A 26,015-nucleotide genomic window follows, 5' to 3' on the forward strand; every position below is an offset into this window, starting at 1 on the left:
ACTGCCAGCTATGCTCATCATCAAGGCAGCTGCGTCCCCTCCTGGTCTCAGTTTCCTCGTCTGTAAAATGGGCACGAGCCCCTCCTCTCCTGGGTTCCTCGGGAGACTGGAATAAGACACTGGGTGTGAAAGCACAGAGCTGTCCCCACCCCAGGGCAGGTCACCTGGGAGTGGGGCCGTCCACGCAGTCCTTGATCCGCCAGTCCATGACGTAGCCAATGAGAGGGCAGGTGAGAAGGCACAACAGCTGCAAGGCCCCAAAGACAGAGGAGTAGAACTCCACTGGGAGGGCGGGAGGGGAGCGGGGTCAGGGGCTGGCAGGTGGGGAGCTGGCAGCCCAGCCTCAGCAGAGCAGGGATGCCAAGATCTCCCCCTCTGACCCCCAGATTCTCAGGTCCCCCACACAGCCAGGCCGCATGACCCGGGGATGGGTCACCCGTCGATAGGGAGAGCAGGGGTCTGGGCCCAAGCTTGTGTCCCCCTACCTGTCTCTGCGGCCCTCTGCTTTAGGTCTTCCGTCTCTGTTGGGCGGGGGTGGGAGGAGGAAGCCAGGGTGAGGGGAGCTCGGCCAGCGTGCCCCACACACCCCCAGCCCCCCGGGGCTCAGCAGCACCTCACCATGCTCCTGGCCGCCCGTCACCAGGTACTCCAGCATCTTGTTCATGGCAGCCATGTAGAAGATGACGCGCAGCTGGGTCACGCCCATGGTGAGCAGGCTCCACAGGAAAATGGGCGAGCAGAGGCTCCTACGCAGGGGCACAGACTCTGGGGGGACAGCGGGGGCGCCCCTGAGCCCCAGGACTCCAGGGTGCCACGTCCCAGGGGGTGCCGTTCTGGCGGGCACTGCCGCAGTGACCTCGGAGAGGGGCTGCCTTAGCCTCTCTGGCCTCCGAGGCGCCCAGCTCTGTAACTATCTCACTAGGAGACTTTTTTTTTTTCTGGCCACGCTGCGTGGCTTGTGGGATCTCAGCTCCCTGACCAGGGTTCGAACCCAAGACCTAAGCACTGGACCACCAGGGCATTCCCTCACCAGAACACTCTCAGGTGACCTCCAGGTGCGTACCCCAGGCTTAGCCTGGCAGTAACTCTGGCTGCTGTTTACTAGGCAGCCGCCGTGTGCTGCACCCCGGACACGCGCCATCCCACGTCATGAAACTGTGCTGTGCTTGGTTGCTCAGTTGTGTCCAACTCTTTGCAACCCCACAGACTGTATCCCACCAGGCTCCTGTCCGTGGGATTCTCCAAGCAAGAATACTGGAGTGGGTTGCCATGCTCTCCTCCAGGGGATCTTTCCAACCCAGGGACTGAAGCCAGGGCTCCCGCGCTGCAGGCAGCTTCTGTACTACAAGCCCAGTTGTGCAGCACATGGACAGATGGGGACTGCAGCTCAGCACAGCCAGTGACCTGCCCAAGGTCCCAGGGCTGGGGGCCGCAGGTCAGAGGGACTCAGCCCAAGCCCATAACAGCTCGGCCTGGGGGACCCATCAGTGGGGACCACCTCAGAACCTCACAGCATGACTCAGTTTACAGAGAGCTCACGTCCCTCCCCGCGTTCAATCCTCCCAACTAACTTCCCTGTGAGGTGGCTGTTCTCAGTTCAGTCGCTCAGTCGTCTCAGACTCTTTGCGACCCCGTGGACTGCAGCACGCCAGGCCTCCCTGTCCATCACCAACTCCCGGAGTTTACTCAAACTCATGTCCATTGAGTCAGTGATGCCATCCAACCATCTCATGCTCTGCCGTCCCCTTCTCCCGCCTTCAATCATTCCCAGCATCAAGGTGTTCTTAGTGCTAGCTTAAGGGACGGGGAAGGTGAGAGTGGGGTTAAGCGACCCACGCAAGTCACGTGGCCTGGAACCGAGGAGCTGGACTCAGACCCCCATCTCGGGACTCCCATCCGTCCTCCCCGCACCCCGCGGCTGACGCCCCGCCAAGCGGCCGGGCGGGAGGCAGGCGCAGCTCCCCGACGCGGCCAGCAGGGGCGCCAACCAACCGGGTCGCGCGGACCCAGCCTAGAGGCCGGCTCCTCCGGCGGCGTCTGACGCAAGTGGCTTGGAGGTTGCAGGCAGCCCCGCGGAAAGAAAACCTCTCTCCCACAAGCCTGCAAGGGACCTGCCCCATTCCGGAAGCGGCCGCCGGATTCCAGGAATCCGGCCGAGGACCCGTGAACCCGAGCATCCCGGAGTTCTCTGAGCTTCGACTTTGCCCCCGTTCTAGAAACGGGAGGCGGGCCCACCTGTCCGGCAGGGGGGCGGGGTGGGGGGGGGTGTTGTGAGAACTCAGGAGGGAAAATGAGCGCCCAGGCAAGGGTGCTCACTCCCCGTGAGGCCCCGGCCTCTCCACCCACCGAGGCCGTCCCGGGACCAGACACTCACTCTCAGCAGAGCTCTCTGCGCCGCCACGCACGTCCTGGGATGAGATAAAGAGGACCCCCTCCTCCAGGCTGGGGGCCTTCTGGCTCAGCCGCTGGCCCACCGTGCTCACGTAGGAGTAGAAGCGGTCCCCGGTCACCCTGTGGTCCAGGGCCAGCTCTCTGAGCTTGGTCTTCTCCCTGCCGGGAGCCGGGGAAGCAGCTCGTGGGAAGCAGCCCCACGGAGCCCTACCTCTGCAGCCTGCCTCTGGGGGGTGCTGTCCTGGGTGTGCCAAGTCCCCTGTACCCAGCGCTGACGTGCTCCCCAGCGCAGGGCTTGTGTCTGGTGCAGCTGGGAGCCCAGGGCCGGGCTCAGCACCCGCTAAGTGAAGGGTGGATGAAGCCGCTTTCCACTTAGGCTGTTGCCTTGGAGGCTGCCCTAAGGACCCAGATTCTGGCGAGGGACCGGGCAGAGGGAAGGATGGATTAGGAGTCTGAGATTCACATACACACACTGCTCTACCTCAACATAAAACAGAGGACCAGCAGAGACCCACTGCCTAGTACCCAATATTTTATAACAAGCTAGCAGGGAAGAGAATCGAAAAAGAATACATGTATACCTGAATTACCCTGCTGTACACCTGAAACCAACACAACATTGTAAATCAACTGTACTTCAATAAACGCATTTTTTAAACAGAAGAACTCAGGCTCTGAAGTTCTATCTTCCTTTTGGCTACACCATGCAGCTTGTGGGATCTTGGTTCTAGGACCGTGGATTGAACTCAGGCCCTTGGAAATGAAGGCATGGAGTCCAGGGGAATCCCAGGTTCTGGAGTCCTGATCCCAACCTTAGAGTCACCGTGCGGCCCCCAATCCCGCCCCGCTCCGATGGTGTGACTCCGGGAAAGTGACTGCGTGCCCCTGCGCCTGTTAGGAATGGAGTTAATATCAGAACCCACGTCCTGAGTCTGAGAATGACCACCGGGCACAGGGCCTGGCACACAGAGGACGCTCGATCAGTATCAGCTACTTGACTGGCACCCGAGGTGCTTGGTTGCGGAGCATCACCCCAGTGCCCTGGGGAACTGACAGGGGCAGTGTGTGTGTGTGTGTGTGTGTGTGTGTGTGTGTGAACTGACGGGGCGGGGTGTGTGTGTGTGTGTGTGCGTGTGTGTGTGTGAACTGACGGGGCGGGGTGTGTGTGTGTGTGTGTGCGTGTGTGTGTGTGAACTGACGGGGCGGGGTGTGTGTGTGTGTGTGTGTGAACTGACGGGGCGGGGTGTGTGTGTGTGTGTGTGTGTGAACTGACGGGGCGGGGTGTGTGTGTGTGTGTGCGTGTGTGTGTGTGAACTGACGGGGCGGGGTGTGTGTGTGTGTGTGTGTGTGTGTGTACTGACGGGGCGGGGTGTGTGTGTGTGTGTGTGTGTGCGTGTGTGTGTGTGAACTGACGGGGCGGGGTGTGTGTGTGTGTGTGTGTGCGTGTGTGTGTGTGAACTGACGGGGCGGGGTGTGTGTGTGTGTGCGTGTGTGTGTGTGAACTGATGGGGCGGGGTGTGTGTGTGTGTGTGTGTGTGTGTGTGTGTGTGTGTGTGAGCTGACGGGGCGGGGTGTGTGTGTGTGGAAGTCGGCGTTCAGGTTGCCCCACAAGGGCTGGGACATTACTCCTCTGCGAACCCCTTTTCTGGGTCCCCGTGGCGTGCGTCCCTGCCACCCTGACCCCATCCTGCAGCCTGGACAGAAGGACAGCACTCCCCATGTCCGGCTGCCAGCGTCATGCCCCGGCCACGCAGAACACCTGCAGGGGGTCAGATCGGGCCTGAGGTCCAGGTGAGAAAGCAGAGCTCGGAAAGCTCAGGTAGTCCGCAGAGCTCGCTTTCCCTGACTCCGAGCTGCTCCTAGCATCGCGCCACCACACTTGGCTTCCAGGTCTGCGGGTGGGGTCCCCTCCCATCTCCCCCTCCCCCCACCGCCACGGTTGCTCACTTGTAGTTGACTTCCTCAGGGGAGGGAAAGGCCTCCCTGGGCCAGTTGAAGGCGCAGTTCAGAAAGATGAGGCAGGCCAGGCCCGACCAGGCGAACATAATGACCACGAAGGACACACCGGCATTGTAGATCACCTGTGGGGGAGCAGGGAGGCCCGTGGCGGAAGCTGCCGGGCCCCAGCCCGCCCCCTCCAGCCAGAGCCGCAACCTGGGCCCTAGAGGCCTCTGGGGAGGTCTTTTCGAGCCCACCCCATGTGCCCAATTCGCAGATGAAAACACCAAGGCCAGACGCTAAGACCAGACCTAGAAGCCCCACCGCCCCTCTCCTTTTCATCCCCACCCCTCCCAAGAGCGACGTGATTCCCAGCAGGTGCTGAAGAGGCTGGCCACAAGCGCAACATGCCTTTGGAATCTCAATTTTTATCTTAAGAAGATACACCAGTGTTGCCTTTGACTCCACACATGTTCTCGTTTTCACACATAAGTCGTTTCATTTCATGGACAAGAGAGGAGGGCGGAAGCTCCCAGCCGTGTTTGTCCTGCCCCTTCCTGCCGCCCTCCCTGGGGGAAAAACAAAACCTCCACCGGAGAAGTCTTAGCTCAGCTCTCACAGGTTTGGCAGCCCGGGAGGCAGGGAAGCGGGATGCTGTGCAGCCTCAGGGCCAGCAGGCTCTGTCCTGACATATTCTGTGCCCACGGGTCAGCCCCGAAGGTGAGGCAGCGGCTAAGGGCAGAGCTGTCCTGCCTGCCACCCTCTGCCCGGGAGGACCACTGTCTGTGCTGGTCCCAGGCCCCTGCTCCGGGAAAACCGCTCCTCCTGGGCTCCGGCTTCAGGGCCCTTTTCTCCCAGGGAGCAGGACAGAGCCTCAAAGGGCCACACCCCAAGGGTCTGGCTCTTCAGATCTCTCTGCCTTAGTGGAGGGAAGGGAGACCTCCCCACCTCCAGGCCTGGTCCTGCCTGAACAACTGTCAGCCACCCCATAAGTGCGCACTGCACCGCCACTGGGACGGATGCTGAGCAGAAAGTGAAGGTGCTCAGTGGTGTCAGACTCCTTGTGACCCCGTGGACTGCAGCACACCAGACCTCCCTGTTCATCACCAACTCCCGGAGTTTACTCAAACTCACGTCCACTGAGTCGGTGATGCCATCCAACCATGGCATCTTGCCTGTTCATGCGATGCCAGTCCTGGTGTGCCAGCTACTGCCCTGTCCTATGCTGCTTTTCTAGCTGCTCCACTGTGAGATTGAAAGTGGTTTTCTTTCTTTTTTTGTGTGTGCTTGTTTTTTAACGTGGTATTTGTATGAGAAGTACCATAAACCTATTACACACCTATTACATTACTATACAAATAGTATCAATCCTATTTCACATACAGCCAGTATTAGTTGGGTATGGAGGCTAACTTTGTTGGCCTTGCAAACAAATAGGATTTACACACGTGCTCTTGGAATGGAACTCAGTCCTTTGCAGGGGACTTCCTGTAATAAATTAACTGCCCAGACCAGACTCTGAAGAGCATGCTTTGACCCAGCTGAGAAGGTGATTTGATATGAGAGGCAGGAAGCAGGCCCCAGGTTTGCCCAGAGTGAGAACGCAGGCCTTCTGGCTCTAGGTGGACCTGTCTTACAGATGGCCTCGTCTGGACTAGCTTGGCGACCTCAGGACCCAAATCGCCCAGCCTCTCCAGGACAGGGAAAGGAGATGTGGCGTGAAAAGTGGGGTGACGTCCAAGAGCCCAGGGCCTGGAAGGCATGTAAAGGGGTTGTTTTTGATTCCGCAGGTGAAAGAGAGCAGGTGGGTGAGCTAGCTCTCCATCTAAGATCATTCTGGAAATCATGTGGATGATTGCCCAGAGAGGGAAAACACTGGAGGCAGGGAGACCGGCTGAGAAAGCACTGGCCTGGGAGGCAGCATGAAGGCCTAGACTCAGACGACGGGAAAGGAAAGGATAACAGAGACCCGCTGGTCCGCAGCAGCACCGGGCTCTTCCTACAAGGCCCCGGGGCTTGTCCCTGTGGAGGCGGGAGCTGACCTCCGCCTGGCAGGAGATGGGTCACCAGACATACCAGCCACCAGGCACCCAGTTCTTGTGTCAAGGCAGAAAGAAGACCAAGCAACCTCACGGACCACCACCCACTCCCCGAGCAGCCTCATACCTTGATTCCTGGGTATGTGATGGCAGAAGAGGCATAGGAGCCGATCATGAGGGCCATGAACGTGGAACGCAGGTTCCCAAACATGTTGGGCAGCTGAGAGAGGAGATGGGTGCCCATGAGCAGGGGAGACCCTGACACCCACCCAGGGCTCCCCTTGCCCTGCTTGGAAAAGCTTGGAAGCTTCTAATCCCGGCAGTCCTCAAAGCGAGCTCCAGGAACATGTGCCCCAGAGTCACAACAGAAAAGTTCTAAGGCAAAATCAATGAGGGAAACCGCTGTAACCCCCCTCCCACACACAGCACGTGTGCTAAGTCACTCAGTCGTGTCCGACTGTTTGCGATCCGATGGACTGCAGCCCACCAGGCTCCTCTTTTCTTGGGACTCTCCAAGCAAGAATACTGAAGCGAGTTACCATGCCCTCCTCCTGGGAATCTTCCCGACTCAGGGATCAAACCCATGTGGCCTGTGTCTCCTGCATTGGCAGGCGGGTTCTCTACCACTGAGCCACCTGGGAAGCCCCCTCCCCTGCCACCCTGCACACACACACACACACACAGAAGTGCCTGCAAAGAGAAATTCTGTTTAACCCCAGGGTTTCCCAAGTTAGGTACTTATGGAGTCCCTTAATCATGACTTGCCTGTTAATAAGCCATGGTTAGGTATTTAAGAAATACCAGTCTAGAGCAACTCCTTTGATAGCTGAGCACTGGGACTCAGAAAGGGAAAGAAATGTACTTAAGTTCACGGAGCTCATTAGTGACTTTCTCCCCAGTTCTGGCCATACGAGCTCTATCCCAGACCCCAAGGCTGAGACTACCAGGAGGGTGCCTTTTAACCTTCTCAGTAGCCCCAAAGGCCACAGTCCATGGTTTCAGCTGAGCCAGGACAGGTAACAGGAGGGCTTGGGAGTGGAGGATGGGAGTAAGGGAGGGGATAGGGCCAGGGCCAGGCCTGTGTCCAGAAGAGGAAGCTCGGACACACAAAGCAAGCCCAGAATTCCCACCGGTAGAGAACTGGTCGTGCTTTTTCCAGTAAGCGGCCTGAGGTGACCTCTAAAAATGGGGCACTATTCTCTTGATCCAGAAAACCCCACAAAATCAGGCAAATCAGGAAGTTCAGATCTGCAATTCACTTTAAGAACACTCATGAAACTGCCCAGGCCATTAAGGGTATGCACATCTGAAAACCCTCCAAGTATCTGAAGGATGTCACTTTAAAGAAGCAACGTGTGCCATTCTGTCATTGCAATGGTGGAGTTGGTAGGTGTCCATGGGCCAAACGGTGGGGCTGGACTCAGGGTCGGTGGTCCCACGAGAGTGCTGAATTTGTACTGCACATGCTCAAAAATGCAGAGAGCAATGCTGAACTGCAGGGCTTAGGTGTAGATTTTCTGGTCACTGAGCACATCCAGGTGAACAAAGCCCCAAGGATGTAGCAAACGACTTAACAGACCTCATGGTCGGATCAACCCATACACAAGCTCTCCTTGCCACACTGAGAAGATCCTTACTGAAAAAGAATAGATGGTTCCTAAGAAGGCTGCACAGAAGGAAAAAATATCCCAGGAGAAACTGAAGAAAAAAAAAAAAGCCAAAAGCTTATGGCCTGGGGAATAAATGCCACAAAAAATAAATGCAAATAGTTTTTTTAAAAAGGGAGAACGACTGGTCTTCTGTTTACTGGCCTGAGCCAGGCCCTGGAAGGAGGGGAAAGCACAGTCGGATATCCCCCACCCCGACCCCTACTCCTCACTGCCAGTCCACAGAGCCCCCAGCTGGAAGAGTCTTAGATGCCACACAGGGCTAAAACCCTCTCCGCAGAGGGGAAAACGGAGGCTCAGAAGGGATCTGAAACAGCTCTGGAGAGGAAGGGGAATAAACACAGAGACCTCCACGCGGCTGGGAAACAGAGGCGGGGCCGGGATGACCCTACTCGGGCAGGGGTTTCCCCGGCAGCCTGGCTCTACAAGGCACGCTTGCCAAGGACGCCAGGGAAAGCGCCAGGGCCGGGCGAGTGGTCGGGGCCGCGGCGCTCCTCAGTCGTGCACTCCCACCCGCCTCCCGCCAGTCCGAGCGCTGTCTCCGCCCAGCACTGCCTGGGCCGGCCTAGCTAAGCCGACGCTGCACTGAAATTCAGGCCGGGATCCGAGCGGCAAAGCCAGCTCCGAGACCCGGGTAGGAACCCGGCCCTGCCATTGGCTGGAGATTACTAACGACGGGGCGGGGGCGTGGCCGGATCCGGCCCTACCATTGGCTGGAGGATTACTAACAGCGGGGCGGGGTGGGGCGGGGCCAGAGTCGGGCCCTAACATTGGCTGGAGATTACTAACGGCGGGCCGGGGGCGTGGCGTCCCCGGGCCTGGGCAGGGTTCGAGGTCAGGCCCCAAGGGCAGGGGAGGGGAGGGTTTCGGGGCCCCGAGCCAAGCTGTACGGAATGGAAGAGGGGCTGCGGAGCGCGGCGGGGAGGAGGGGACCCGCTTCCTCAGGGAGTTGTGAAATGTCCTGGGCTGGAATTAAAGGCAGCTGCTGGGTGCGGTGAAATTCAGCCAGAACACCCAGTCTGGCAGTCAGGCCCTCTCCTCTAAGACAAACAGCCCGGGGCAGCCCAGTCTGCAGCCCCTCCCAGCACCACAGACGCTACCCATAAGCCTCCATCCCTTCTGCTCACACACACACACACACACACACACACTCAGAGTGACGTATGCCAAGCACCCCCGTAGGAGGCCGAGCCAGGCAAAAGGGCCCTCTGAAAGTCAAGCACCGTCAAGCGTCGGCAATTTTGCATGGTTCAGTCTAACACACCGACAAACACATTAACCTACCTCGGACCGCACGGTACATACACCACGCGGCAAACACACACCCTCAGTCTCAAGCTGCGGGCCCCTCTCACTTCTGCATCACCAGGTTTATTCTTTCCAGCATTCAGGACAGCATGCATCAGTTTACTTGTTTTTAGGGTTGTCTGTTCCCCAACCCCCGAACATAAAGTTCCAGAAAGGGGAAATTATCAATTCTGTCTGTGCCATGGCCCCAGTGCCTAGGATGGAGTTCGACAGATGTATGGGCTTGGGAAACACACATACACACACTCCCAGAATCCACACTGACAGCCTCATCTACACACACAGCCTCACACCTACCTTTCTCTGATACACACACACACACACACACACACACACACACACACACGTACGTGCCTTTGATCTGCGTCCCTCTCCACCTTCACCCTTGCTAGCCCCTACCGCCCACCCCACTCCTGGGTGCCTTGCTGCAAAGTCAAGGCCTGTCATACTCACTGTGAGTGAAGAGAAGGTTAGGCAGATGCCACCGAAACCGTTCATGGACAGTGCCAGGAATATCAGCGGAGACAGAACTGGGAAGGGGAGAGAGACGGATGAGGGCCTCTGGGGAGCTGGGGGAGGCTAAAAGCAGGAGCTGGGGCGCCATCCACCTTCATCCCACCCATTTTCTTCCTGTGGGGGCACAAGATGCCAGACGTCTCACCTTTGGTGTCCCAAGAGGCCAGGGCCATGAGGGAGCAGGAAGCAGCGAAGCAGGCACTACGGAGAAGCAGGGAAAGGGGAGTGGTTGCTTCCCGCCCCCTGCAGCACCAGCCCACCCTCCAGCCCCCCGCAGCCCCTTCCAGCTCCCCCACAGCCCAACCACCTCACCTGCCCATCAGCCGCGTGGGCCGGGGGCCGAAGCGGTCCATGAGGACCCCCAGCGGCAGGGTGGTGGCGCTGAGCACAAAGGAGCCGATGGTGAAGCCCAGGTTGAGCATCTCTTCCTGCTGGTTGCAGCTGGGCCACCTGTGCGGCTCGTCCTGGGTGGTGTTGGTGGTGTTCTCAGCTGAGGAGGGGAGAGGAGAGGCAGCACGTGACTGCGAGAGCCATCCCAGGAGCGCGTGCTGGGCTCAGGGGTCCGGCCCTCCAGTGCCCGGGCCTCTGCTTGCCTGCTGACCGGGGGACTTTGGAATCATACCTACTGTGATGGGGAAGGGGCTCCATAAATGGCAGCAACAGCTATTGGGCTTTCCTGGTGGCTCAGTGGTAAAGAATCTGCCTGGCAATGAAGGAGACTTGGGTTTGATCTCTGGGTCAGGAAGATCCCCTGGAATAGGGACAGGCTACCTGCTCCAATATTCTTGCCTGGAGAATTCCATGGACAGAGGAGCCTGGTGGGCTACAGTCCACGCAGTCACAAAGAGTCAGACACAACTGAGTGGGCATGCATGCGGTTTATCACCCGGGGGTCATACATCCAACCTGAGGCCTCGACTAGCTCCAGCAGGATAACACACATCAAAGTATTTACTGCACTGAAATATTCACTCAGTGTCCAAGGTTGGGGGGTGGCAGATCCTCAACAGGAAGCCCCTAAGAGTCTGGGACAGCTTCAGGGGGTGACATGCGAATGATGTCACAAGAGTCCCCTTGACACTTAGAGGATCCTTTCCCCATAAGTGCATTCTGATAAAATGATAGCCCGCATTTTTAGATTAATTAGCTTGGCTGTGCTGGGTCTTAGCTGCGGCATGCTGGCTCCAGTTCCCTGACTAGGGACTGAACCTGGGCCCCCTGCAGTAGGAGCATAGAGTCTTAGCCACTGGACCTCCGGGAAAGTCCTCCAAGAGCTAATATTTGTGAGCATTTAACCATGCTCTAGGCATATTCTCAACGGTCACTGTATTAACTCATGACAGTCCCAGCAGTTAGCTAAGAAAGTTCTCCACTCTCCAGATGAGGAAACCAAGATACAGAATTTGGAGCATGGCACTGCCCTACAGGACAGTGGCATCCCCCAGGTAAGATGCCACCTGGGAGCTGTGACAGATTAGTGAGAAAGGCTGATGGGGAGGGAAAGAAGGGGTTTTCACTTCATTCAACGCTCAGTGAACCGTGAGGCTGGGACTCTCCCCTCCGTCCTATTTTCACTTAAGCATCGTGGCCAAGGGCAAAGTCAGGGTGCGCCTGGAGGGCAGACAGACCAGGGTCTGAATTCCCACCCCAACCCCCACTGGCTGTGCAACCTTGGGCAAGTTAACTTCCTCTCTCTGAGGCGCGGGCCCCTTGCCTGAAACAGGGAGTGAAGAACGGCTAACCAAGGCTCCTTAGGAGATCCAGTTGGAGAAGGGGCGCAAAGAGCTCCGTACACGGCCTGGCCCCGAGAAGATGCTCCTGGAACCGCTGATGAAGGGGTCAGTGGTGGTCCACCATCTGGGAGCCTCTCCTCCATGTGCTGGAGACCCCACAGTGAATGAGACAGCTCTCAGCTCTCACAGGGTCTGTACTAGATAATAATCAAGTGGACGCTGACATACAGAAAGTCCCCGACAAACGAACCTCAAGTTGCAAACGTGCGTTCCACAAATCTCAGGCACGAATGACCTTGCAGCTCGCCCTCTGTCTCCTACTGCTGATGACCCTTCAGCTCCACCGCCTCCCACCGTTTCTTCCTCCTCCGGTCGGTAGCTTTTCTTGCCTGTTCCCTCGATGCCAGCCTGTGTGCCAGCTGTTCTGTAGGACTGCACTTTTCAAGCGCTGTGCTGTGCTAAGTCACTTCCAGCCGTGTTCAGCTCTTTGCAACCCTATGGACTGTGGCCCACCAGGATTTTCCAGGCCAGACTACTGGAGTGGATTGCCATGCCCTCCTCCAGGGGATCTTCCCGACCCAGAGATCGAACCCACGTCTCTCATGCCTGCTGCACTGGCAGACAGGTTCTTTACCACTGGTGCCACCTGTACTGCAAACATTCAAAATATTTTCTATTTTGTGTGTGTTTTTTATGTATTATTTGTGTGAAAAGTATTACAAACCTATTACACACAGTACTACATAGCCGACTGTGTTGGCTGGGTACCTAGGCTAAGTTTTTGGACCTACTAACAAACAGACTTAAGAACATGCTCTCTTAATACATGCTCTACTTAACAGACTTAAGACCTACTTAATAGACTGAACAGACTTTAGAACATGCTCTCAGAACAGAACTCGGTGGTATGTAGGGGGTTACTGTAAAGAGCAACAGGTGCTGCTGCTGCTAAGTTGCTTCAGTCGTGTCTGACTCTGTATGACCCCACAGACTGTAGCCCCCCAGGCTCCTCCGTTCATGGGCTTCTCCCGGCAAGCATGCTGGAGCGGGTGGCCATTCCCTTCCCCGGGGATCTTCTCGACCCCGCCTCTCTACGTCTCCTGCATCTGCAGGCAGCTCTTCACCATTAGCACCACCTGGGAAGCCCCTGGGTTCGGGCCAGCCCCATAATTTAGTGATCGTCATTGTCACCGTCTCCTCTGCTGGGCTGCTCTGCACCTGCCCCTTCCGCCTCCACACACCTCAGTGACATCTACTACACTACCAGCAGTATGATCGGACAGCAGGTAACACAGCAAGAAGTGCAATGATAATTTAGACCAGAGGCTGCAAAGGGGTGACCAGCAAGGAACCCTACAGGTATTGTGCTTGGCTTGCAAATTTTAATTGGGCGCCATTTACTTTTAGCTGCAACCAGGTCTTAGTGACGACGTGTGGGATCTAGCTCTCTGACCAGTCATTGAACCTGGCGCCCCAGCATTGGAGGTGTGGCGGCGTCTGAGCCACTGGACAACTAGGGAAGTCCCCGGGTGCCAGTTTAAAATCAGGAGCTATCATCTAAAAATCCCGAAGTCTGGCTTTTCTTTATCATGTCAGAAGATCTGGCCACTGCTGGAGGTGAGTGGCGGCCACTCCTTCTCGTCAGGGCCCGCCCTCTCTAAGTCACCTCTCTAACTAGCTCTCCACCATTCACCATCCTGTAGCTGCCCTGATTGGCCCAATTATTATTATGGTTTTCACTGAAGTATACTTGACGCATAATATATCAGTTTCACGTGTACAACACAGTAATTTGACATTTCTATATACGGCAAAACGATCATGACAATGTCTAGTTACCATCTGCCACCGTACAAAGTTAATGTACTATTAGTAGCTGTATTCCGCTGCTGGATATTAACACCCAATTGTTATTAACTGCCAGGCCTCTGAGTCTGCAGCCCCTGAATTAGACACAGGCCTCCTAAGTCTTTCACAATCAAATGATGCTTTCTCTCACTAGCTCTCAGCTAATCAACGTTGTGCCAGGCTTTTCCATATAGTATATCATTTAATCTTCATAACCCTAAGAAGTGAGTGCAGTGACCCTCACAGATAGATGGTGAAGCTCTGAGAAACAAAGCAAGTCACACAGCTTCTTACAGGCAGGCCAAGTTCCAGCTCAAGACCTTCTCCAAAGTCAACACTTTCTGGTTGCTCCACTGGGCTGCTCTCTCCCGAACAGAGCAACTTAGTAAGTTTCCAAAGCCAACGCTTGTGCTGGCAAGGACATGTGTTCTTCAATGGGTGGAGAATTCTAGCCCAGTGGAGAGCAAATAACTGAAGGTCCATTAATGCATTCACTTCTCTGGTTTCAGTCGGTCCGCCTCTTGTGAGTTTGACTTAGGAGCTAGCTCCTGGATGGATAAAGCCAGACCTTTCTTTTTATAATGTACTTTTTATGGCAGTATAATTGAGTTAGTTTCTGCTGTATAACAAAGTGAATCAGCTATACATATACATATATCCACGCTTTATTTTTAGCCTTTTCCCATATAGGTCATTACAGAGGACTGAGTTGAGTTCCCTGCTCCTTGTTAGTTATCTATTTTATATATAGTATTGTGTATAAATCGATTCCAATCTCCAATTTACCCCCAGCCAACCCTTTCACCCCGGTAATGGTGAGTTTGTTTTCTACAGATACGACTCTATTTCTGTTTTGTAAATGAGTTTGTTTATACCACTGTTTTAGATTAAGCCAGACTTCTGAACCAAGAGGGGAGCCAGCCCAGGAGGCAAGGACCTCTTAGACCTCTGTCTGTGTCGGTTACAACAGGAGAGGTCTCTGAAATCTAATTTCCCCCATTTTATAGACAAGTGAAGCACGAGGTGTGGTGAAAGAAACGTATGCAGGAAGTTAATGCTCGAGTCGGGCTCTGAAGTCAGAGGAAACTGTTTCCCAAGTGTGGTATGCACGGCATGTGTGCACTCAAGCTGGGTTTACAGGCGCCGCTGGCTCTTGAGCCACAGGGGGCTGGGGCCTCAACCCGTCCTCTGTGAGGACACCTGCCTGCAATTGAGTCAGCCCGACCTTCGACCTTCGGGGTCCCTCCGTATGTGCGTTTCTGCAGCTGCAGATTCAACCCACCAGGAAGTGTGCAACCTCGTATGATTTACTACTGAAAACAATCCTGAGTGGTTCAAACCTGTGCTGTTCAAGGGTTAACTGTACCTGATTCACAGTTGTTAGTTATTTGAAAGTGTATCTTTTTTATAGTTATTAGTTATTCGAAAGTATATCAAACACATACATGTACATACGTATACATATGTAAACACATATCCCTTCATGGGTCACAGCCTCGCCCTGGGAAAGGGGCTTGTGTAACTCAGGGCAGCTATGAGCCATGCCATGCAGGGCCACCCAAGGCAGGCGGGCAACCTGATGCCAAGAGTCGACTCATCAGAAAAGACCTTGATGCTGGGAAAGACTGAGGGCGGAAGAAGGGGGCGACAGAGATGAGCTGGTTGGATGGCATCACCGACTCGATGGACATGAGTTTGAGCAAGCTCCAGGAGACAGCGAAGGACAGACTTGGCAGTCTACCAGGTCACAAAGAGTCAGACACAACTTGGTGACTGCACAACAGCAAAGAGATACATATGTACGATGTGCATCTGTGAGCAGCATCAAGCCCAAGGTTCCAAGAGCATCACACTCTAAACTGAGGCTTTTTTAGGGGGCTTCCTTGATGGTCCAGTGGTGACAGCTCTGCTCTTCCAGTGCAGGGAGTGTGGGTTCCATACCTGGTTGGGGAACTAGGATCCCACATGCAGTGTGGCCAAAAGTAAATGAATAAAATGAGGCCTTTTAGTATTATGTATAGCTGATTCACTTCGCTGTACATCGGAAACTAACACAACCTTGTTAAGCAACTATATATACTCCAACAAAAAATAATTTAACAAAGGAAAAGAAAATGAGGCTTTTAAAACTTTGTTTTTCTTTGTTTTCATGAGGCTTTTTAAGTGGACTGATGTAAAAGGAAATAGGAAGTAAATAATGGTACCTATGGCACACAGAAATGTAGAATCAGGCCGGTGAACTGCACATGAGCAGTCTGGGAAACACTGGGGAAGGGGATGGTTGCTTCTGGTTTCACTAGCTGTGCGGCTGAAACCCTGAGGCTCTGTTATCCCATCTGTGAAATGGGTTCAGCGGTTGCAGCTGTAGGAGAGGAGGGCTGTATGAACTCCTGCGTGCACACACAACACTCACAGAAAGATCCCATTCTCTTTGTCTCCCGGGTCTGTGAGCCCTTCCTCACCGTCACCCCTCCCCCCAGCCCCAAGATTCACCATCCTGCAGCTGACACAGCCACAGTCCCAAACACCCACAGGTCTGGGCTCTGGCTGGCTGTCTTGTCTGTAACAGGACTCCCACAGGAGGACTCTTGGGCTAAAGGCCACGGGAAAAGGTTCTGGGGTCCGAGCTGAGGCTGAACACTCACTCTGCTCCTTATTTGTTCGCTGTGTGACCTGGGGCAAGTTACTTACCATCTCTGAGCTTCAGCTTGCTCCTCTTTGTTTTTAACATTTATTTTGTGCTTGTGTGCTCAGTCATGTCCGACTCTTTGGGACCCCGTGGACTATATATAGCCCTCCAGGCTCGATTTCATCTGGCTGTGCCAGGTCTTAGCTGTGGCATAAGAGGTATTTAGCGGCAGCATTAGTTGCAGTATTTGAGATCTAGTTCCCCCACCAGGGGTTGAACCCAGACTCCCTGCTTTGGAAGCACGGTGTCTGAGCCGCTGGACCACCAGAGAAGTTCCAGCTTGCTCTGCTATAAACGCAGAGCTGTCGTGAGGGCCTCACAACATCGTGCGAGCTCTAAAGATCTCACCAGCAAACAGTCAGTGCTTGGTGAGCGCTGGCTGCTGTTTATATTGTGGCATTTATGCGGCATATGCAGTTGTGTGGCGTCAACTGAGTCGCCTCTGCCTACCTTCTGAGTAACAGAGGCCCCTTTAGCTGCGATGCCCCTATGGTGGGTGAGCCATCCACCAAAGCTGAGAAGAAAGAAAGGGGTGGTCAGGGCACCCCAAAGCCAATGCTAATAAGTGCCTTGAAAATGAACTCAACATCTGTTAAACGGCATCACTGGTCCTCACGTCATTTCCCTGAAGCAAGAGGGATAAGGGTTGTCCACTCCACTGTACAGAATTAGACGTAGAGATCCAGAGAGGCTACGGAACTCGCCTAGGGTCACACAGAAAATGCTGGGAGAGCTGGGCGCAGAACAAAATAAGAAAGCACACCTGGCGTCTGAAATTTGTATGCTGGCTCTCATTTCACTTTCCCAGCAGCCTCGAGAGGTAGGGACTGTCGGTCCTACTTTATACACAGGGTAATGCAGATATTTGTGGCCTTCCCGGGTGGCTCAGCAGTAAAGAATCTGCCTGCAATGCAGGAGACGTGGATTCGATCCCTGGGTCGGGAAGATCCCCTGGAGAAGGAAACGGCAACCCACTCCAGGATTCTTCCCTGGGAAATCCCACGGACAGAGGAGCCTGGCGGGCTATGGTCCATGGGGTCAAAAAAGAGGGGGACGTGACGCAGCGATTCAACAACAACATTAACAAAGGTGAGTAACTGGCTGCAGTCACCCAAGCAGCGCAGAGCAGCACGGCAGCCACGCTGTCTCCTCCCACTCACAGTCGGGACGCAGAGTCCCGGCCCGAGTCTGTGTTCTTGGGACCCTGTCGAGGGAAGCTTCAGGAAGCAGAAAGCAGGTGCACTGGGCAGAGCAGCAGGTGTGGCAGCCCCCAGGAGCCAGATGTCTGGAGGCTGAAGTCCTCTGAGTGAGAGAGAGCCCTGCTGCGCCCGCTTATCAGAGTGCTCATAAAGTTCTGAAACAAGCAGGGCTCACTCTGGCCACCGCTGGTGACCCCAAGGAACCAGGCTCCAACACACGCTCACGTCTGGGCAACCGGGAACACCAGATGGTGACCGGACACCGCCCACAAAAGTAAGTTCAACTGGCTTAGAACTCTAAATGCATCAGCTAAAACTGTAAACCTCCTAGAAGAAAGCACAGATGGGAATCTTTGTGATCTTAGATGAGGCGATGGTTTCTTAAACATGACACCAAAGCACGGATGTCAAAAGAAAAGATAGCTTGGACTTCACCAGTATTAAAACCTTTCATGCTCCAGACCAAATTTATGGTTACCATACACCAGACTTCAGGTTACCAAAGGGGAATGGGGGCGCGAGGAGAGGGAGAGATTAGGAGTGTGGGATTAGCAGCTACAAACTGTTATCTAGAAAACAGGTAAACAACAAGGGCCTACTGTATAGCACAGGGAACTATATATTGAATACCCTGTAATTAAGCCATCATGGAAAAAATATGAAAAATAATTATATGTGTGTGTTATTAACAGATAAAACTGCATCACTTTGCTGTACACCGGAAGGGAACAAAGCACTGCAAATCAGCTCTACTTCAGTCAGACAAAAAAAGTTCTGTGCTCCGAAGAGCACCATAAAGAACGTGAAAAGAGGGCTTCTCTGGTGAGTCAGGGGTAAAGAATCTGCCTGCCAACGCAGAAGGCACGCGTTCGATCCCCTGGCGTGGAAGATCCCACCTGCGAGGAGCCCGAGGCCGGTGTGCGCGGTGACTGTGGAGACCGTGCTCCAAAGCCCAGGAGCCCACACACCCCAGAGCCGGTGCCCTGCACCATCCCTAGGGAAGCTCCTATATCTGGTAAGGGCCTTGTACCTAGAATACAAGGAACTCTTGTAACTCAGGAATAAATATAACCCACTTCAAAAATGGGGAGCGGACCTAAATGGATGTCTCCAAGAAAAGATACATTAGTGGCCGAGAAGTACATGAGAAAGATGCTCAAGCGTCATCAGCCGCTGCTGCTGCTAAATCGCTTCAGTCGAGTCCGACTCTGTGTGACCCCACAGATGGCAGCCCACCAGGCTCCCCCGTCCCTGGAATTTTCCAGGCAAGAGCACTGGAGTGGGGTGCCATTGCCTTCTCCGTAGCCGCTAGGGAAATGCACATCAAAACCACAGAAAGATAGCAACGTCCACAATAAACCAGATGAGAAATAACAAACATTGTCTGGGATATGGAGCAGCTGGAACTCGTGCACTGCCAATAGGAACGGAAAACGGCAAGCAGCCTGCAGTTCCCCAAATGTCAGAGTTACCCTATGGCCCAGCAATTCCACACGGAAGGAAAGCACATGTCCACCCAGGACTTACGCATGAGTGTTCACAGGAGCATCGCCATAACAGCCCCCAAATGGAAACAACCCAATGTCTAGCAACTGTGGTAGGCAAAAATAAAATGTGGTGGCAAAGGACTTGGAAAAGAACCACGTCTTGATACCTTTGCCAACACGAAAGAACCTTGAAAACATCATGCTAACAGGAACTAAAGAGCCTCTTGATGAAAGTGAAAGAGGAGAGTGAAAAAGTTGGCCTAAAGCTCAACATTCAGAAAACGAAGATCAAGAATTACAGATTTTTAAATTAAAAAAAAAAAAAAAAAGAATTAAAGATTTTTAAATTAAAAAAAAGAAAGAAAGAAAACGAAGATCATGGCATCCGGTCCCATCACTTCATGGGAAATGGATGGGGAAACAGTGGAAACAGAGTCAGACTTTATTTTGGGGGGCTCCAAAATCATTGCAGATGGTGACTGCAGCCATGAAATTAAAAGACGCTTACTCCTTGGAAGGAAAGTTATGACCAACCTAGATAGCAAATTTAAAAGCAGAGACATTACCTTGTCAACAAAGCTCCGTCTAGTCAAGGCTATAGTTTTTCCAGTAGTCATGTATGGATGTGAGAGTTGGACTGTGAAGAAAGCTGGGCGCTGAAGAATTGATGCTTTTGAAGTGTGGTGTTGGAGAAGACTCTTGAGAGTCCCTTGGACTGCAAGGAGATCCAACCAGTCCATTCTGAAGGAGATCAGTCCTGTGATTTCTTTGGAGGGAATGATGCTAAAGCTGAAGCTCCAGTAGTTTGGCCACCTCATGCGAAGAGTTGACTCACTGGAAAAGACTCTGATGCTGGGAGGGATTGGGAGCAGGAGGAGAAGGGGACGACCGAGGATGAGATGGCTGGATGGCATCACGGACTCGATGGACGTGAGTCTGAGTGAACTCCGGGAGATGGTGATGGACAGGGAGGCCTGGCGTGCTGCCATTCATGGGGTCACAAAGAGTCGGACACGACTGAGCGACTGAACTGGACTGAAATGAACCCTAACACAAGATCACCTGTTGTAAGATGTGATTTACACGCAACGTTCAGAATAAGCAAGTCTGTGTCTGTCATAGCAAACCTGTAACAGAACGGAGATGAGGGGTGCCTCGTACTGGGGGTGAAAGAAGAGGCAGGGAAGAGTGGGCACTGCTGTTGGGTCCAGGGTGACTTTAGGGGGCAAAGAAAATGTTCTAAAAGTGGTTGTGGTGATGCTGGAACAACTCTGAATAAATTAGAAACCATTAACGTGTATCCTTTTCCTTTCCTGGCCACGCTGGGTCCTCGCGGCTGCAAACGGGCCTCCTCTGGCTGCGGTGGACAGGGGCCTGCTCTGGCTGCGGTGGACAGGGGCTGCTCTGGACGCGGTGGACAGGGGCCTCCTCTGGCTGCGGTGGACAGGGGCCTCCTCTGGCTGCGGTGGACACGGCCTCCTCTGGCTGCGGTGGACAGGGGCCTCCTCTGGCTGCGGTGGACAGGGCCTCCTCTGGCTGCAGTGGACAGGGGCTACTCTGGACGCGGTGGACAGGGGCTGCTCTGGCGGCCATGCAGGCTTCTCTCTGCAGTGTCTTCTCTTCTGGGGAGCAGAGGCTCTAGAGTGTGCAGGCTTCAGCAGCTGCAGCCTGCAGGCTCATCTGCCCTACGGTATGCGGGATCTTCCTGGACCAAGGATGGAACCTATGTCCCCTGCATTGGTAGACGGATTCTTAACCACTGGACCACCCAGGAAGCCCCAACTTGTGTACTTTCACTGGGTGAATTGTAAGCTATGAGACGTCTATCTTAATCAACCTCTATCCATATTTTTGCTGGACAATGGGCAGCAAAAGGGAAGGAGTTTTGCAGGTGACAGAAATATTCTAAATATTGAATATGGTGATGGTTCTTAACGTGTGTAAATTTGTCCAACCTCATCAGAATGTTTGATATAAATTAATCTTCAATAAAGTTGATTAAAAAAAAAAAAACAGGTGCAGAGGGCTGGAAGACGCCACTGGACAGGCAGAGACAGGCATTAAGGCCGGAGGCAGCAAAGGGCAGGTCTCCCCGGTATCCAGGGCAAACAGCTCAGCACAGACGGGGACTCCTGGTCTCCCCTGGCACAGGGATGCCCCAGCCCTCTGCCTGATTCTCCCAGCCACCCTAGGATGCCCAGCACGCCACCCCAAGCCAGCGCCTCCTGACCCAGCCTGCCCCTCCTAACCAGCTGCCAGCTTGAATCCCCACTTCCTCAGGCCCCCCATCAGGCTGTGCATGCCCACGCATCCTGCACCCAACCTGCCGCTTACGGATTAGTCAGGCAGGGGGTTGGAGCTGAGAGGGTGCAGAAATCAAGGGAGCCCCAGCTCCACCCCCACGAAGGCAACGGTTTTCTCTCACAGCCAAGGTAGGCTGCAGGGACCAGAGTCAGGAGCTGCGAGAAGCCAGGAAGGACACTCACACGGATCACGTACTGTTCCCTCTCACTGCATAGACACTGCCCTTCTTCCACTTTGCAGAGCAGGCGTCTAAAGCTCAATGGTTCAGCCTGTGTTCATGCTCTCTACAGTCATGCCCGACTCTATGCGACCCCAGGGACTGTGGCCCGCCAAGCTCCTCTGTCCTCGGGATTCTCCAGGCAAGAATACTGGAGCGGGTCGCCATGCCCTCCTCCAGGGGACCTTCCCAACCAGGTATCAAACCCTCACCTCTTATGTGTCCTGCATTGGCAGGCGGGCTCTTGACCACTAGTGCCACCCAGGAAGAGCTCAGCGCTTTAGAGACCTTGCCAATGTCAGCCAGCTCCTGGGATTCTAACCCAAGCTGGCCCTCTTCCAAAGCCAGTTCCTCAGCCAGGCGTTTGGAGGAAGAGGATAAGCAGGCCAGGGCCAAACTCCATCCACATCCCTCCAGCTCCTTGGGCTGAGCCTGTCAGCTCAGCGCCCTCCTTCCCGAAAAAGAAAGATCCCCGTGTCAGACGGGAGGAGAAACTCAACTCCCAGGCAGCAGGTGGGGCAACTCCTTGTCTCTGGGCACTTGAAGACAGCCAGGGTTCCCAAGATTGCTAGAATTGCCACTCCAGCCTTCAGGGCCCCTCATACAAAGCCCAGGTGACCAAAATGGGAAACAGAGATCCCCATGAGCTGGGGCCCTAGAGGAAATGAAGCTACTAACTTTGTATTAGAGGTGACTTGAGGCCTCCAAGGGCCTGGAAAAGGAGGCACACCAACCCCCCCACCACCTTGACGATCAAATCCAGCTTGAAGACCCACCTTTGCCTCCTTCAGCCTGACAACAGCCCCAGCAAGGAAACCCTCACTCAGCTAGCAGCTGCAGCGCCTCTTGCCCTAGGCCTGAGATTGCCAAAGGCTCCCACCCAGAACCTGGCTGCCGGCAGGACGCGTGGGTTTCAGTGCAAACGGAATTCGGTTAGTGGGTTCTTCTCTAGAGAAAGTTGGGAGGAGACGTGGGGGTGCCCAAGCCCCTGGGGGAGCTCGGTCTCCAGCCTCCAACGGAGCCCCCCGCTCCCTCCCACCCCCTCCCCGTCTGCCGCCCCGCTGGTCCCTCCTCGGGGTACCTGAGCACATGCTCGAGTAGAAGCCCTCGTTCTTGAGCATGATCAGCAGGGAGCTCCAGCCCAGGAGCACGGCGGAGAAGAAGAGGTTCTCCAGCACCGCGGTGCACGCCATCCACCAGCGCCGCCGGTACGCCTGCTCCAGCGTGGGGGCCATCCCGGTGGCCAGCCTGCCGGGGCACAGGGGACTGAGCCAAGCACCCAGGGGACCCCGAGAAGCACTCTTTATCGTGGGGGCTCTAGAGATACCCCTTGAGCCCGCCCGCTACGAGGGGACGCCCTTCACGGTGGCCCCCATCGCGTCCTGGGCTTCCCAGCGGGTCCCGCTGGGCTGGCTCTGGGCGCTGGGGTCCCCCCCGCCCCCCGGGTCACTATCAGGGACCGGAAGGTCCTGTCTGCGCGCCAAGGACTCCTGGCGCGCCTCCAGGCTTCTCCACCGAGGCCCAGGCACGCGGTGCCCGGCTCCGGGCGTCCAAACCCGCGCTTCCCGGAGTCCCCAGAGGTCAGCCAGGGGCAGGGCGCGCTCTGAAGCCGCCGCCGGCCGCCAGCCAGCCTCCAGCTCCAGGAAGGAACCCCCGAGGCGAGCAGGATGAGGAAGGGGAAGTCCGATGGCAGCCCCGGGACACCCCCCTGCCTCCCTCCGTCTTCCCGTGGCCCCGGGGAGACCACTCCTCTCCCCCGGGGCCGGGCTCCCGCGGGCCCTGCCCCTTCCCGCGCCGGACGACCCAAGTGCCCGCGGGCTCTCGCTCCCGGCCGGCAGCTGCCACGTGGAAGGCGCCCCAGGCGGGCCCTCCGCGCCCCCCGCGCCCCCCGCTCACCCGAGGCGCCCGCCCGTCCTCTCCTGTCCGGGGAGGGGGCTCGGGTTCCCGCAGGAAGTCCGGCGGCCGCTGACTCAATAAGGGCCTGGGCGGCGGAGGGGCTGGCGGGCGGGCGTGTTTACCAGAGGCAGACAAGCCGCCCGCGCTCCCCCCGCCCTGCCCCCGCCCCAGCCTCGGGCACGGCCGCCGCCGCGGGAGGGGACAGCACGCGGGCGGCGCCGGGGCGGAGAGCGGCCGGGACTGGGGGAAGGAGCGCCCGAGGAAATCGCAGAGGAGAGGGGCGGGCCGGGCCGCAGAGCCCGGCCCGGTGGGGGGTGGGGGGCGGGTGGGGAGGCGCGAGTGCCTGCCCCCGGGAGCCTCAGTATTCCCATCTGTGAAATGGGCCTGGGCCTTCGGGCGCGCCCGCAGGTCCGCACGGCCTCCGACGCGAGTGTGGCTCAGAGCGGAGGGAGGGCCGCCGGAGAGGGCGCAGAGGGCCAGACCGAAGGGGCGGGAGCCGCGCGCTCAGGTGACAGGGTTTCTTGGGGCGCCTGGAAGAACCGGCAGGAGCCACCCGGGGAGCCCCGGCTCTCGGGGACCCCCCAGCCCAGCCCCGCCGGCCGCTCACCTCTGACCCGGGAAGACGCGCCTCGCGTGGCCGCGGACCCGTCGGCGTCTGGTGTCCGGTGCCCGGCGTCCGGCGGGCCCAGCTCGGGACCGTCCCGGCGCTGGCGGCCTCGGAGGTTCCGCCTGGGGCTCTCACCGCCCCTGTTCCATTGGAGGAGGTCGGGGGACACGACGCCTCCGGGCAGCTCCCAGTCCGCGCGGCGAGGCTAGGACGAGGTGAATCGACGAACGAGCCAACAGCTGCATTGACGCCCGTCCGGGGCTGCGCCCCGAGCTGGGGGCGGGGGTTCCCTGCCCAAACCCTGCCCCTAGGTCGAGTTTCACGAGCACGTGACTCGATCCCGAATACCCAGACACCCTCCCCGGCACACGGCCCTGCGCCTAAAATGTCCACCCACCTCCCTGCCCCTAGCCTCTGCCCCGGCCCCCCAGGAGAACCAGGCAGCCCTCTCTGCATCCTCGGCCACATCAAAGAACAACTCGGCTGGAGCGCGCTGACCGCGATCCCGGGGCGGGGGCGGGGGCGGGGGCGGGGGCGGGTGGGGTTTTGAACTGTGCAGTTGGGGAGCAGAGTTTTCCGAGAGAGGCAGAGTGACACGGATTTCCTTGCAGAGGTAGTCAGATTGAACTCTGAGAGTGGACGTGAACACTGCCCCGGGGTACCTTGAGCGAGTTGCTTGGCCTCTCTGAACCTCCCTTTGCTTCTCTAAGTTGTGGTAACAACAGCACCTACCTTACAGTGGTACCTATGGGAGGACTGCTGGAGAGCTGGGGGCTGGAATTGGGGGTTCTGAGGCAGGCAAAATGCTCGCGGCAGCTCTTGGCACAAAGCAAGCATAATCAGACTTCACTGAGGCTGTTACTGCTGCCATTGCCATTATTATTATAGAAGATGTGGTGAGGGGAGCCCTCCAGACAGTCCCTGGACCTCCCTGAGCCTCAGTTTCCTCCTCTGTAAAACAGAGGGTGAACTGTGGTGTGGACTCACAGGATGAGGGCGAGGGCGCATCAGTACAGATGTGAGTTTATTGCGGTGTCTGAAGAGTGATGTTGATGCTGTTCGCAAAGCTCTTTGGCCGTGTGAGCAACTGCCCAGGACATTCCAGGCCCCAGACAAGAGGGACTCTCTAAACAGCTGAGCCACTTCGCCATGAGAGGAACTCACATTTGCTGAGTGGCTAACGTATGCTGGGCACTTTCCAGGCAAAGCGTTTGTCAGTTGCTCAGTCGTGTCCAACTCTTTGCGACCCCATGGACTGTAGCCCTCCAGGCTCCTCTGTCCATGGGATTCTCCAGGCAAGGATACTGGAGTGGGTATCTCTTCCCTTCTCCAGGGGGTCTTCCTGACCCAGGGATCAAACCAGGGTCTACCACATTGCAGAAAGACTCTTTACTGTCTGAGCCTCCAGGGAAGCCCATATTTTTCCAAGCAAAAGTTACCATTAAATCCTCAAAACATCACAGGCTCATTTAAACCTCGGAGCTTGTCATAGGGGGGCAGGCCTGGGGGCTAGCAGCTGGAAAACAGTAGATCTAAAAGGGATGGAAAGTCAGGGCTGGCTGGCTTTGAAGGGTGGTCTTTCCCATACCTCCAGGTCGGGAGGAAACAGCGAAAGCAGAAGCTTAGCAGCTGGAGAGGCGCCAGGACTTCTCTGTGGCAGGGGTGCAGCGGGTCTCAGGCACTGAGGGTTTCGCCTCTCAAAACGCACGACTGGCTCCCAGAACTTCCAGATCAAGGTCAAACTCCTTAGCTTCGCACCAGGGGCTCTAGAATAAGGACCCCGTGACCCAAGGCGGTCCTGGACAGGTCGCTTCGAGAAAGTAATAAAATGTTGTGAGACCACTCCCCGTGAACAGGCCTGTGTGAACACGCAGACACACACATATCTACATCCAAATTCCAGGGGTTTTGTGGACCCAGCTCCACAGACTCTGGGGGTCCACGGCTCCCCTGTGGCTGTTGATGCTTGCCTTTCTCTCCAGCCCATGTTTGCATCTTTTCACCTGGGGACCCGTCAGCTGCGTGGGGACCCGTCGGCTGTGTGGGGACCCGTCGGCTGCGTGGGGACCTGTCAGCTGCGTGGGGACCCGTGGGCTGTGTGGAGACCTGTCGGCTGCATGGGGACCCGTCGGCTGTGTGGAGACCCGTCGGCTGTGTGGAGACCTGTCGGCTGTGT

General features: G+C 56.1%; 1 protein-coding gene across 3 annotated transcripts in view; it reads right to left on the minus strand.

The window, feature by feature from the left end:
• SLC43A1 (solute carrier family 43 member 1) overlaps window positions 1-24,015 on the minus strand; it is a 30,572-nt gene extending 6,557 nt beyond the window's left edge. For 2 of the 3 annotated variants that reach the window (XM_068989228.1, XM_068989230.1), the window contains exons 1-11: window positions 23,840-24,015; window positions 22,418-22,584; window positions 10,172-10,349; window positions 10,005-10,060; window positions 9,797-9,873; window positions 6,496-6,588; window positions 4,339-4,472; window positions 2,375-2,550; window positions 619-765; window positions 486-521; window positions 165-282 (exon numbers count right to left, since the gene is read on the minus strand). In XM_068989228.1, the coding sequence (XP_068845329.1) occupies window positions 165-282; window positions 486-521; window positions 619-765; window positions 2,375-2,550; window positions 4,339-4,472; window positions 6,496-6,588; window positions 9,797-9,873; window positions 10,005-10,060; window positions 10,172-10,349; window positions 22,418-22,571 (1,169 nt within the window). In that variant the 5' untranslated portion in view covers window positions 22,572-22,584; window positions 23,840-24,015. The remainder of the gene's footprint in view (window positions 1-164; window positions 283-485; window positions 522-618; window positions 766-2,374; window positions 2,551-4,338; window positions 4,473-6,495; window positions 6,589-9,796; window positions 9,874-10,004; window positions 10,061-10,171; window positions 10,350-22,417; window positions 22,585-23,839) is intronic. The other variant, XM_068989229.1, reaches the window with a different exon arrangement.
• Window positions 24,016-26,015: the final 2,000 nt, after the last annotated feature.

This window comes from Capricornis sumatraensis, chromosome 16 (genome assembly GCF_032405125.1).
Source record: "Capricornis sumatraensis isolate serow.1 chromosome 16, serow.2, whole genome shotgun sequence".
Classification (NCBI taxonomy): Eukaryota; Metazoa; Chordata; class Mammalia; order Artiodactyla; family Bovidae; genus Capricornis; species Capricornis sumatraensis.